Source organism: Cherax quadricarinatus, chromosome 18 (genome assembly GCF_038502225.1).
Source record: "Cherax quadricarinatus isolate ZL_2023a chromosome 18, ASM3850222v1, whole genome shotgun sequence".
Classification (NCBI taxonomy): domain Eukaryota; kingdom Metazoa; phylum Arthropoda; class Malacostraca; order Decapoda; family Parastacidae; genus Cherax; species Cherax quadricarinatus.
Window position 1 is genome coordinate 3309081 of NC_091309.1, and position 15587 is coordinate 3324667.

Consider the following 15587-nt stretch of genomic DNA (forward strand, 5'->3'; position numbering starts at 1 on the left):
CAAAGAGATGGGTTAGTTGTAGTAGTAGTAGTTGTCGTAGTTGTGAAGGTTATGTACATGTCCTCAGAATTAAGATTCCATGATGTTGCAGTGTCTGACAAGTTGTGTACGAATGGTATATAATACCGACAAGATGAGAGTAAGACACATGTGCAACATCTGGGTATCTTTATTGTATACCATTCGTACACAACTTGTCAGACACTGCAACATCATGGAATCTTAATTCTGAGGACATGTACATAACCTTCACAACTACGACAACTACTACTACTACAACTAACCCATCTCTTTGGGAAGGACCTACTTCCACTGGGGAATCCCGCCCACCAGTGAATTTGCCCTCGTCTGCTTCACCTGACGTTACTATATAAGCGCCAGGATTCTTTCTTCTGCTTCAGAATCTCCACGACTATGGTGCTGTTCGCACCTACTCCTAGGTTGAGGGACTGATTACCTCATCTTCTGTACATAGTTCTACTGTCTTCAAGTTATGTCCTGGAATTTGTATTGATAAAGCCACTGGATGGCGAAACGTCTACAATAAAGATACCCAGATGTTGCACGTAATAGTTTGTGAAGGGATTCAGGAAAATCAGCATCAAATACTCTGTAGAACTGGTAGAGGAAATTTTGAGGGGTTAAATTAATTCCTCAATGCAATAAGTAATTGGAAGTAAAGTCAGCAGATGAGATGATGGTGTATGTGACTGGATAATGCCAGGAGACAGAGAACTTCATACCCAGATGTGGAAACAACAAAGGCAAAGAAATCATTTGGCTTAACCAGAAATGTAACAAAGCAGAAACTATGAAGCATAAAAACAGAAAAACACAGAAAGCAAGGGACAGACATGAACAGAAAAGCAGCAGCGATCTGCAGTATTTTGTTGGGGCGGCCAAATCGCCACATTTGTGTTAATTAGGGGAAACCTCCAAACCCTTATGGATCATATATAGAAAACAGAGAATGGGAGGCATTCATGTTCAATCCAAGGTGAGGACAGTTCAGTTCCTTGGATGAAGAGCCCCTCATGAGCATCAAGGCACCTTGCTTAAGAGAGGTTCAAGTTCCCTCAATGGCATGAGCTGAGACCTGCTATATATAAGGAGGAGAGGGTTTCATAAAAATTAAATGTCAGTTCAGTTGTACTGATTGGGTATTGTCTCTGTCTCTGTGAGCTGGCCAAGTATATGTTTCAACTTGGGTGATTGGGAGGTGTTGTAGTTCTAATTGTACTTGGATGTCCACAGCACAGTCTGTGAAATCTTGTCAGTGAGGGATGACAACAGTCCAGCAGCATGAGTTAAGGCTGATGTGATGGTGTACCATCACTACAGTCCTGTCAGTGGTGTGGAGATACTTTATCTGCCTAGCTTACATTAAAAAATCCATGTAAAGACAGAAGGGAAACAGGGTGAGGGAAACTGAGGTTCTCTTCAGAGGATGGAGTTGAAAGACAAAATATGTATCTCTCATTTCAGTCTCTACTTCTGTAGGTTTTTGCTATACTGATCAGAGTTCATTACACTAATATCATATATTTTCCTCTATGTTAATATTATACAAAGAATATATTTTATAAGACGGCTGTCACAATCAACAAGACAAAGCTAACATTTGTAAGTTCTTTACTGGTATTTGACATGTAGTAAAACTTCTTTCTGGTGATTCTGTTTAATACCATGAATAGATACATGGAAAATAATGACATGTGAAAGGATACATGATTAAATCCTCTTAAAAATCAAATTGGGAAAGTTTTCATCAACTTCCATATTTTTTTTGGGGGGTGCTAAGAGGCCATGCAATTAATACACAGTATCATGTCTTCCTACAATTTTTTTTTTAAACTTCTTGCACCACTTTCTTATAAGAAAAAAAAAATCATAAACTATATATGAAGTATCAGAATCATCAATCTCTTCATATGCTTTCTGAGAAGCTGTCAAGAGTATTTTTCTGCTTATAGTTGCATACAAACAGTAATAACTACAGACATACAATATTTAGACCTGGATCCTAACCAACACATGGCTAGTGAAGCCTTTTGCCAGGAAAATGTCTTTGCAAAAGACTTTATTTTTCTGTAATACCTAATAATACATGGTGCTGAAGGGAAAGGGACAATGAATAAGCAAGTACCTGAGAGCATCACTCATGCTTACATAATGAAGGCTATATGTATGTTATTAAATCTGTAAATATCTGAAGTTACACAAAACAGTGTAGTTCAATGAACTAAACCTTCATCCCAAAACTATGGTATGGGTATTTTTCTAAAAGACTGAGTGGCAATGTCATTTAGCATCCTATATTTATAGCCAGTAGTACACATAATATAAATTTACATGGTTTTAAAGTTTTGACATGCTAATTATTACCTCTGCTGTATATGAAACAGCAACTATAGGCATAAACAAACATACATATATACATAGAACATTTTAAAGCACTTTGAAATGCTGCTTCAGAATATGGGCAACTGTCTCAGTCATGAATGGTGATAACATCTAATGTCATCCTAGTGAAGAGATAGTTACACATTCTCTCACTTGCAGAACTAGCTTACTGGCATCTAGTTATTTGTAGACTATTTATAAAGTGAAAAAGTAGCATTTTCTGGATTAGAGAATTTTTTTAATCCCATAATATGGGAAGGCACCAACGATGAGTTTGTGAGAAATGTAAATATTCATATGCAGAAATACTGACTCCTTCCACCTTAAATCAATAAAAATTCTAAAATTATAATATACTGTACTAAAATATATGTTAAGAAAATGAAGGATCATTCTAGAAAGCATAATTTAAATCTGACAGAATGTCAGCTGCTGAAGACAATAGAAAATTGTTACCTAATAATATGGCTTTTGAGCTGCTGTGAATACCTGAATGTTAACTACAGGAGTTTCACTTACAATAAATAAGTTACAAATTTGTCCACCATTACAAGAAAAATGTGTTCAAGATCCAAAGACAAGTGTCAAATATTTTTTGTGTGTAATATTTAAGAATCTTTATACTTGTAAAATATACATTAAAAGATAAATGTATGAAATGTAGCAATACATATGTGCCATAAATAAGACTGAAGTGTAATTCAGTTTGCATATTGAAGCACTGTCACATGAATACTGGCAAGTGTAGTTTGGAAATGTTTACAAGTAGTGATAACAGTGAATACAATGTCAACTACTGGAACTTGCACAGGCACTGGTGAGATTTGTCAGAGAGATTCCATACTTTCTACACTAACTTGAAAAGTAAATGCTTATCATCTTTTGCTATTTCAAGAAGCATGAGAGACTTCCAGTTCTCCAAGACATAAGGAGTTTGCCTGATGTAGTCACATCAGCATTTTATAACTAAAAGAAGCAACCCTTTCTACAGCTTAATTTACTGAAGACAAACACATTGCAGAATGAGCTATTATTGTGACAGTGTTTTACTCTGTATAGAGACTCATCAAACTGATAAAGTTCTACACAGCAAAAGGGTGTTCTAATAAAAAGCTTGATCTGCAAGGTATATTATTTCTTCACCACTGTCGACAGTACCCAATTTGGATCTGACTTCAGATATTATCAACAGTTACATTAGTCCAATCACTAATACCCATCATAAAATATTAACCATATACAATACTAGTAACATCAGCAAATTATAATTTATCAGAACATACCTTTTGTTACAACTAAGGTCAATGAATACAGTTATGTTTTGTAGGCAATCATACACCATATGCAAAGCAAAGTTGTATGTGACTAGCTAAAACAAATATTACTCATTTGTTAGAGATTAATTCTCTTAATAACTAAGCTCCTTCATCTAGGATAACATCTTATGACATATTTTTGACTAATATAAACTTTGTACTGAAACTTGAATCCGTGCTTATCCTGTAAGTGGGAACATACAGTCCTTGCCTATGTGATCTCAAACAATGGCTGACCTTGATAAGTAATTAATTTCAGCTGTCACATATCTAAAATTTATTTAAATATATTAATGGATAAAAACAAAGGGCCATATTAACTTTGTATCATAAAAAATAAACAAAAATATATAACCTACCTAGCTGAAGCATTTTAAGTTGTTCCCATGAACACAAAGCATGGCAACACAAAATAGTCTTCCTTTATAATCCAGTTACCAACCATTTCTTTAACTTGAAGTATTAAATCCATACAGAAACATTTAAGACAAAGCCAAGAATACAGTACTGAGTGTTGATTTAGTTATCACACAAGTAAAATATTTGCCATTTGCTTGCATAATCATTAATACTCCATTTGCCACCTTCATTGGAGGGGAAGGGAAGGGAAGGGAAGCAGCTCAACATCAGATTCCTAAGCTAGTTTCATACTTATTCATTATACGCAGGAATTTCAACATACATATATGATCTGATAAGTAAAAAAAAAATTGCACAAACCATTCATCCAGACTTTAGTAACATACATACAGCACTATAAATACAATTTTTCAATTTATTGTTTTATGTTCCAATGGCTACATTACCCAAAATGATGACAATTCATTATTGATAATAATCTAACCAACCAAAACCAACATAAATAGTGCTTGTAGAGAAAACATAAGAAAATTTATGCCAAGAAACACTATGTGCATGTATGTTATTTATATCAAGAGATGCAACAAATAAGTTTTATTTTGACTTATGCATACACTGAAATTCCTGTTTTCATGAATATATAAATAACTAACTTACAAATATGAGGCTAAGCCGACCAGGAAAGAATGAAAATTATAGAAAAAACAGTAGCAAACAGTGACATTCAATGTTGCATACTACCCTCAATACTAGTGCCGGCAAAGAAATCATCACGCTCATACTGCAAAAACATTGATGAATTCCAGTGTTTCATTGTTTTCTCTTGTACAATGATACCAAGGCTGATTGTACAGCAGGCAGCTCACACGTTTCTGTGGGAGGCTACAAATTCATCCGCTCATCCTTTATTTTGAACTTTCTTGTTGGCTGGTTTGACAACTTATACATTATTTGGTTACCAGTGACCGTAATGGGAACCTGTAAGTGTATTATGAAAGAGAAAGCTTCTGTTCTAGCCCTGGCACGAGGACACTGGATCACAATCAACAGTGATTATTTTAAGAATTCAACAAGTAATTCAAGCTCAAGGTTGAACAAGCCAACATTAGATTACAAGAAAGAAAGTGACAAGTTTTTTCTTCCATTTCCCCTTCTATTATTAACTAATATTGCATTTGTAAAACAGTATAAAGTTGACTATATCTACTGCATCGACAATTTCTTTTGCAGGCACTGTAAGCAGCATTGCATTATAGGAAACCAGTAACCTCATTAGCAAATGAGCAAGAGTATATTATATCACTTATATGGTAAACCCTAAATTTAACTAACAGGAAGGAGCTAATAAACCAGGGTATGGGTGGGGTTTGAACCCACGGCGAGTGAGTCATAAAAAACTCCAGGCCAGTGTGTAAGCCACTGGGCCAGCTGGCTATAAGAAGATTCATCCAACTAGGTATATTTATACACCATAGGGAGGTTAGCATAGGCCACCACTGCAACCACAAATGCAAGTTTTCACAGATGAATCTCCTGCCAGCATGGCTGTGGCAAACTCTAGCTCAAGTTCCCTCACAGCCACCATAATGACTTGTGAAATCATAATAACACTATTATAAACAAACCAGTAAATGGTGAGGCTTGAACCCATGGAGAGCAAGTGGTACAACTCCAGACCTGGAGTTTTACCACTCACTTGCCATGGTTTCAAACCCACCTGTTCTGTGGTTTGTTTTCAATCATGTTGTTATGATTTCTTGAGTCATGATGAAGCAGCTTGCTGCTGGTAATAACAATTCCACTGGATAGAGGCGAGATTGTTTTATCGAGATTGTAACAATACTGAACAATGTTGGAACTGGCAAACTTTGTTTGATTCCAAATTGAGCAACCCACCAAATTTTGTCACGTACTGCCATGGATGCTTTGCTGGAACCTCAAAATACAAAACTATAGCATGAAAATAATGCAGGTTGTTCATGAGAGGGGAAAATATGAGCACAATACAATAATAAAGATTGGGGAACAAAATGTGGCATGAAAAAATTATATTTTAAGGCTAGTTTAGCAGAACACAAAGTGACCTGTAGAAGCAATGTTAAAAACAATGTCACTGAAAGAAAAAACAAATGCCTATAGTACTTTCTAATTATATTGTCAAAATGGTTAATATAATATACAACTTTCAAAATGGTTGATATAATATACCAACCAATCTTCTACCAAGCAATGTGATTTTTTTTTTATTTCTACCTTGAATTTACATGATATAATACAGAGGCAAGATGTAGTTCAATTTTTTTTTTTAGTTTATTATCACACTGGCCGATTCCCACCAAGGCAGGGTGACCCGAAAAAGAAAAACTTTCACCATCATTCACTCCATCACTGTCTTGCCAGAAGGGTGATGGAGTGAATGATGGTGAAAGTTTTTCTTTTTCGGCCAGTGTGATAATAAAATAAAAAAAAAATTGAACTACATCTTGCCTCTGCAGTTCAATATGGTGAAATTATAAACTTATGAAAGACAAACCTTGTAATCAAGTTTGACATATCTTTCAATAAAATAGTGCCATATAAAAATCTACGAGTACAAGCATAAAAACAATAGTATTGTACCCTGTCCATTACATAGTCAGTGAGGCTTGCACAATACAAAATATACAAAACTGTAAACATTAGCAGTTACTGAACACAACAATAGTAATAACTAACTGTACATTATTATTATTATTATTATTATTATTATTATAAAATAAGCGCTAAACCACAAGGGACATACAGGGCAGCAGGGCAGGGAAGGAAGTGACAGTACAGTGGACCCCCGGTTAACGATATTTTTTCATTCCAGAAGTATGTTCAGGTGCCAGTACTGACCGAATTTGTTCCCATAAGGAATATTGTGAAGTAGATTAGTCCATTTCAGACCCCCAAACATACACGTACAAACGCACTTACATAAATACACTTACATAATTGGTCGCATTGGGAAGTGATCGTTAAGCGGGGGTCCACTGTATTGGGTGGCAAAAGGGAGAGGGATGATTAGTAGGTTATGGAGGACAGCAGGGCAGTGGATAGTGCAGGGGTAGAGGGTAGCATGAGATTGAGGTAGAAAGGGCTGTGGGGAGTGCTAAAGGCATCATCATCAGAGTTTGTGGAGTAAATCAGTTGTCAAAAAGTCAATGAGAGAGTCCGGATTAAAGGAGGGTCCGTCAGCAAGAAGGGAAGGTAAAGAGAGAGCAGCAGAGCGGAGACAACGTTGGAGGTAAATTCTGCGTGCTCGTTGATAGAGTGGGCAGTCCAACAGAATGTGGCTAACAGATACTGGAACCTGACAATGCCCACAGAGAGGAACAGGGCGCCTCTCCATGAGATACCCGTGAGTAAGACGAGTGTGGCCAATGCGAAGACGGGAGAGAGTGATCTCCCAACCTCGACACTGATGACAAGAAGATGGCCAGTAACCTAGACTCGGTTTAATAGAATGAAGTTTGTTATTGAGCAGAACAGACCAATGTTGTTGCCAACGGGTGTGAAGGTGGGTAGCAATTACAGCAAAATAGTCCATGAATGGAACACCTCTATATGAAACTGGAAGGTCATGTACTGCTGACCACACAGCAGTGTCTGCCTATTCGTTGCCCTGTACGTCAACATGACCAGGGACCCAACAAAAACAATATCTTTATGCTTGGTAGAGATACGGCGTAACCAAAGTTGGATACGGAGAACTAGGGGATGAGGTGTATCAAATTTTTGCATAAAGTAAAAGGACACAAGTGCAACTAATGTGACATTTTATTGTGGCAACGTTTCGCTCTCCAGGAGCTTTATCAAGCCATTAGCTCCTGGAGAGCGAAATGTTGCCACAATAAAATGTCACATTAGTTGCACTTGTGTCCTTTTACTTTACATATTGTCGGTAATTCTACCAACTTTATTACAAATTTTTGTATAGCCTGTAAAGCACTAATGGAGTCTGAAACAACCACAAATGGTGACACAGGCATAGATGCAATACGGATAAATGTTACGAGAATAGCATACAATTCAGCAGTAAAAATGCTAGCTGAGGATAATAAATGCCCATGCATGACACTGTCCGGAAACACTGCTGCGAATCCGACGCTGTCAGAAGATTTAGAGCCATCTGTGTATACAGCGATGGCATGAGAATGAGAGCGGAAGTGGTCAAGAAAAAGAGAGCGGGAAGCTACTGTAGGCAGTTGGGCTTTCGCGTAAGGGAGTGAGAAAGAACAGACTTGAATAGCTGGAACTTCCCAGGGGGGTAGGGAAAAGTGAGATGCTACATGAACATAGAAAGGTGGTAACTGAAGGGAAGACAAGAGCAAATGGAGGCAAAGAGAAAAGGGACAGAGTAAACAGGGGCGACGAACAAATAAAGAATGTCTACTGACATTGGTGACTATTCTATATATGTAAAGGTTACGAAGATCATGAGAATGAAATTAGTAGCGAAGGCAATGGGCATCACGGCGATCGGACAAGGATGGAATATTCGCTTCAGCATAGAGGCTCTCAACAGGGAGAGCGAAAAGCACCAAGGCATAAACGTAATCCCTGGTGATGGATGGGATTAAGGCTAGAGAGAGTAACAGGAGAGGCCGCTGAATAGATCTGGTCACCATAATCGAGTTTCGATAAAATGAGGGCTGAATGTAGGCGAAGGAGAGTTCGACGATCAGCTCCCCATGAAAGATGAGCATGGGTTTTAAGAAGGTTCAGCCGGCTGTGACAAGTTGCCTTCAGGGAGGTAACGTGAGGTTTCCAGGATAACCTACGGTCAAAGAGAAGGCCTAGAAATCTGACCATATCACGTTCAGGGATACGTGAGCCACAGAGGTACAAAGGATGATCGGAGATGACAGAGCATCTAGCGAAAGTAATTTGGTGAGTTTTAGCAGTGGAAAATTTAAACCCATGCGTAGTGGCCTAACGGGAAACACAGTTGACCACATGCTGGAGAGAAACTGTAATGAGGTGACAGTCAGCGCCTGCACAAGCAATAACGGAGTCATCAACAGAGGGATGACCAAATATTGGATGGAAGAAGAGGCCAAATCATTTATAGCAAGCAGAAAAAGTGTTGTGCTCACTAGCTGTACAGGATTTGCTCTTATTTCAAATTATTATCTAGATTACATAACAAGTGAAGTTCCTTAGCAGCCCAACATCATGACTGATTTACAATGACTTATGGAATATTTGCTCCATGCACATTAAAATCTCCGGATGGTAATTGTAAATTAATATTCATGGGTATTTCCACACCAAATCTCTAGCATCCTGATACTGATTGAATTACCACTTACGTGGCCTGGTGGTTAACGCTCTCGCTTCACACGGTGAGGGCCTGGGTTCGATTCCCAGCCAGAGTAGAAACATTGGACGTATTTCTTTCCACCTGTTGTCTATGTTCCCCATCAGTAAAATGGGTACCTGGGTGTTAGTCGACTGGTGTGGGTCGCATCCTGGGACACTGACCTAAGGAGGCCTGGTCACAGACCGGGCCGCGGGGGCGTTGACCCCCGAAACTCTCTCCAGGTAAACTCTCTCCAGGTAAACGTAATTTCATTGAAAGGAAGAATTAACACTAATCATCTCCATTACTTAAAGTATCACTACTGGGTGATACAATGCACTGGATTGTAAAACTGTACTCCTAATAAATTAATACAAAAAGATTTAGCAGCACAGAAGAATGCAAAAAGTTTTCAAAATGCATATGAATAATAAATGACTGTAATTAGTTTTAAATTTCAATCAATTCAGTGTTTCACTTATATGTTCTCTGACACACATTCTTTCAAGAAGCACTAATGGGTATTTTTTATTTACAGAAAGTAATAAACAGAGTAAATACACCTCATTATTCTGAACATAAACCTAGCACATGTACAGCATACACAAACAAAATCTAGTAATAAAATAACAAAGTCAAGTAATTATACAATGTGTACAAGTATATAAAAAGCATACAACAGCTGGCAGTGAAAGCCAAGAGTTCTCTTGGCTAAACAAATATGTGTCACATATGAGAGATGGTGGATGCTCTAGGAATACAGAATCTGAAGCAGTAGATGACCATGATGATAATGAAGCAGCTGCTGCATTTGCCACATTATTAATTCAGGTAGATGGCAAAGATGAAGGTGAGGCAGCTGTGAGGTGATCAGTCATCTGCTACTAACCTAGTGAGGCAGCTGTGAGGTGATCAGTCATCTGCTACTAACCTAGTGAGGCAGCTGTGAGGTGATCAGTCATCTGCTACTAACCTAACACTAGTCAGCTACACTTCTTGAGTATTGCACTCACATTTATTACCTTATTTCTAATTTTATGAAGTACCATTTAAAGTGATTCTGTCTCACAGCAACAGGTGTCATACCATCATGAAACTAACTTTAATTCCCTCTCATGATATGCTTGGAAAATTTTTCTAGTTTACTTTATCTTTAACATGAGTTTATTGTAGTTAGTGAGGAATCGTATGCTAGTAAATTAAAAAAAAACATCACATGATGGACAATCTACTTCTTTACAGATCCTTTATATTAAACACCCACCATGGTTATGTACTTTCATATTTCACTTGGCAATTAATTTAAAATTATGGAATATCTGTCAATAAATTTTCCCGTATTCCTAATAAGGTACGGAATTTGGTGCTTTGTAACAACCAATAAATGCATATGCAGTAGCTAAGTTAAATTCTGATTATTTCTTTGTCTGTGCTAAAATATCCTAACATTTTCCTCTAAGTTTTTAGGAACGATAACAATATACCGTGTTCTTTTTTCTAAGAAATATATCTATTTTTGAAGTTTTTAACACTAAACTGAAGAAACACTATCTAAAATAAATACAAGACTGTCTGAAGTATGAGAGCATATATTTTTCTGTATACTGACAAAGAGTAAGAGGGAGTCAGCAGGAAATGAGTTAACACACAGAGCAACAACTGAGTGTCTTATTTTCATTGAATTTCCCCCTCATTGATAACCTAATATACAAGTTTGTAATGATTTCACACTTCATATTAATAAAAAATTACAAAGCGCAGTCTGACTTCAGATAAATATATAATTCTACTACAAATTTAGCTATAACTTTATATCAATTAAAAGAATGACAGGAGACTTAAAATTAAACGTGTAATTCCTCGGATAGAGGATTTTAATTATCATCCTTTATATGACTAGGCCAACGGCCTATATGACACTGATGAGAACAAACATATAGGACATCTAAGAATTGCAATGCCAACATCAGATCTAAATGAGGTGTTATCATGTACAAGACAAATCAATGAACTAAGGAGTGAAACATAAACCATACATAAAAATATATTTTCTAAAGTAAACAGAATATAAGTTATAATTTCTTCATTAACAAAATACAGAAAATAAAATAACAGCTTTTTTCAGGTAATGGCTAATGGTAAAATTTAATACTTTGAAATATTTACTAAACTATAATGAGCTACAGTGAAACCCTGATATAACTGACTCATACAGAAAATGTGGTGTCAGTTTCAACAAAACTCTATTGAATCAAAATGTTCAATGCAGTGAATATGGTCTGTTGTATGGATAGCCTACTCGACACACACACACATTATGGACCATAACTTGATGCAGTGGTCTTGGTCTGTTGTACGGGGAGAATAGAGATACTGTGAACAAAAACTTGATGCAGATGACTTGGTCCATTGAATGGGGAGTGTACCAGACACACACTACTACTAACAGACAAAACCTTCATGCAGCAGACTTAGTTCATTGTGTCGAACATTTGTCCTTCCAAATATTTTGTCCTTTACAGTATATCTGAAATGCATTATATAGGAAGTTCGTTATATCAAGGTTTTACTGTATTTGCATTAACTATTCCTACATAAAACATTCAAATAAACTTTATAATCTCTTGAAGCTAACTGATCATACAGCATTTAAACAAGGTAAACACATAAAAATTGGACTTCCTTAAAAAAGTTTATTTCCCTTAAAGAGTCTTATAAAAATACAGTACTTTGAAAATCATCTGGCATCTCAATAATGGGCAGAAAAGACATGATTGCATTAAAGTGACCTATTTAATAATGAATGTGCACATCCTCGTATGACTTTCAAAATGTTTGTGTTTATCTTGAGAACAGCATCTTATTGTTATGATACAGTGTAATTTCAATAAACATTAAAATACAAGAATGAAATGTGATTTCCACAATGTCTTTCAAGACAGTCTGACTTCTGTCTCCTCATTGCTGGCACTAAGTTTATGCATCTGTTGATGCTGTTAAACAGCAGTGGGTGCGACTCGTTGCTGAACCGTCGACTGTGTGACTTTGGCTCCTGGAAGTGCTGATAGCATCTGCAAACACAATTCCTCCCATTAATAACTATTCACAGTTAACTACCCATCTATTCCTATCAAGTAATTTATCTTAAAATTTATTCACCAAGTAATACAATGACAAAATAAATATACAAGCGGTTTTAAAGTAAATACGTAATATATTTTTTAACACGGTCATTTCCCACTGAGGCCGGGTGACCCAAAAAGAATGAAAAAACTTTCATCATCATTCAACACTTTCACCATCATTCACACATAATTACTGCCTTTGCAGAGGCACTCAGACACAACAGAAATAATAAATACATATATCATCTCACAACAAATACTATACATTACAGTTTCCATCTATCTATAATATTCCAACTATTGTATTCATAACCAATGCAGTTTCTTCTTAACACATAAACAGTCTTCCAGTAAGGTAGGGTAACCAAAAGGAAACACAATCACCATTATTCATTCAGTTGCTGTCTTCTCAGAAATGTGCAGATATCATAATCCTAATGACACTGTGAAGGCAACATTCCCACCCATCATGGAGAGTGTAAGCACTAATTATCATCTTCAGAGCCTAAGTGAGACTAACCAGTTTCTCCCAAATCCCTGTATAAATATTGCCCTGCACACACTTCATCAAATTCTAAAAATCACTTGTCTACACTTTTTTTTTCAACACATCGGTCATCTCCTACCGAGGCAGGGTGACCCAAAAAGAAAATACTTTCATCATTCAACACTTTCACCTCACTCATACATAATCACTGTCTTTGCAGAGGTGCTCAGATATGACAGTTCAAAAGTGCCTCCCAACTGCCAATATCCCAAACCCCTCCTTTAAAGTGCAGGCATTGTACTTCCCATTTCCAGGACTCAAATCTGCTCACCCATGCCTGCTGGATACCCAAGCCCCCACCATGCTAAACCTCCTTTGCACCTTCTCTCTAACCCTTCTTGGGATCTCCCATACTCCTTCCACCCATACAATACAATTCTTCATTTCAAATTACTGTATCCGTGGCAGCACCAAGGGAAGCTTGGGGAGCTTTAGCCCTCTAAGTAATAATAAGAATACTAGTAATATTAATACTGCTACCTCAAAACAAGTCTCCTAGCCCCACTTCATCCGGATAGCCATCCCCAAGGCCCTCCTAGTACAGAAATTCCGATACCATCTCTTTAATGCACACACACAAAACATACCATAATCTGAAGACCCACAGAATAATGCAGTATCTCTCAACAAATGCAATCATTGTTTCCTTGCAATGAACTAATCATATACTCAGTCTTTAATCCTCCCTGACTTTTTTTTTACCGTCCTAGACCTTTAATATCTATAGCTACATTTTAAACTCAGAAGATATTCTTGGCTATTCATCGATGCAAAAAAAAGAAGAAAAAAAAAATCCACATTAAGTTATTTAACCTGAATGTAATTTTTATTCTATTTATAATTATTTAAATTTTTAAATACTTTTAATTTGACTGCAGTCAATGCAAAAAACTCTTGACAATTACCTGTGAGAGGTCAACACCAGTAAGAGCATGGACAGCAGGGGGAAGCTCACCACATAACTTTGTTATAGCATTACTCATGGTATCCCCTCCACCAACCATCACAATTTCCTCGGTCTTTGCCAATGGGGCTGCAATTTCAGCAGCAATCTGAACATTAATAAAAATAGTTAATTTTTATTTTAATAAACCTAGAGGTATGTACTTGTAACTGCAATATAGCACAAACTCAGTGTAACAGAAATGAGTTTTGAGACAACTACAATATAATAATACAGGATATGCACATAATACCCACGCAATATTTAAGGCTCAGATTTCTTAAGTTTTCTTTGAAGAATACAAAGTATATTCAATAAGCAGGATGGAATAAGCAGGATGGAAGTTGCAAGAGCATGCTGATATTACAGAATATTAATACAAAATTAAAATTACTGCTGCATTGCCTTAAGACAAGTCACAGATGACCTCACTGAAAGTTCAATAGTAAGGACTAATTACATCAACTTCAAACGAATATTAAATTTAACTAATCTGTCTAGACATAAATTAGTATCAATATATTCACTAATATGAATGTCATTCATTAAAAAAATGCATACAATGTAACTAAGTTCTATACCTGAGGTAGGCTATCCAATACCATCGACATAATCGCAGCTTCTCCATACTGTTTATAAGCCAAAGCCTTCAGCTTCATGCTCTCAGCCTCTGCCTTACCAACTGCCTCCACACTATAAGCCTCTGCCTCTCCAATGCGTCTTATCCTCTCAGCTTCAGCCCTGGCTGCTTCCACGGTCTACAACCAAGTAATTGAATAAGTAAATGGGAAATAATACATCATTATGAATACATCATTATCTTGATCAACAATTCCCTATTTTACACATTTATGGAGTGAGGAAGTACTTGCCAGTAGATATGAATTGGATATAGATACATCAGCCACACTACTGTATTTAAATCCAGTATTCCTGGTGAGGTCCATGACTCAACCAGTATGTCTGGATCCATGGAGTCACTGACAGTTTCTGGCCAGTTTTTCCACACACTATTATTTATTAATGACATTGTATTGCATATTTTACATCACTCAAACTGTTCTCTTTGTTTTTAATTAACATTATTCTCATGAGTTGGGAAAATGTTTCTCAGCAATACGCCATCAATGTAGTTATAATACCAGAATAACCAACAAGTTAAGAGGTATATTTTGTTGATTTTGGTACTCTAGTCAAACAATGAGAAGTCTTTCAATGCCTACACCAAATTACTAAGGGTGCGAGTTAGCCTATGGCAGAAGTCAAGATTTACATTGTGAGCACTTTGTCACTATCATATTTAGCATGAATGGTAAACATTTTTGTATAGAAAAAAGCAAGACCTCTTGTGACTGTACCTGGTTTCTCCTGAGCATCATGCCAACATAATTTGGCCATTTTGGTGTCTTAAGTAATAGTCTTTCTTTTAGCCTTTGCATTACCACAATCCTCACCACATGATGCCCTTTAGGCCTCATTTGCTAGGATAAATTGTACTATTTCAAAAGGGACAAAATGCAAAAAAACTACACGATTTCTCTTACAAGGCTACACTGGTTTACATAGC

General features: G+C 36.7%; 1 protein-coding gene across 1 annotated transcript in view; it reads right to left on the bottom strand.

Annotated features, from left to right (window-relative positions):
- Positions 1–1659: 1659 nt before the first annotated feature.
- Flo2 (flotillin-2) overlaps positions 1660–15587 on the bottom strand; it is a 95275-nt gene continuing 81347 nt past the window's right edge. The window contains exons 9-11 of the mRNA XM_070086081.1: positions 14602–14778; positions 13983–14129; positions 1660–12476 (exon numbers count right to left, since the gene is read on the bottom strand). Of these exons, the coding sequence (XP_069942182.1) occupies positions 12402–12476; positions 13983–14129; positions 14602–14778 (399 nt within the window). The 3' untranslated portion in view covers positions 1660–12401. The remainder of the gene's footprint in view (positions 12477–13982; positions 14130–14601; positions 14779–15587) is intronic.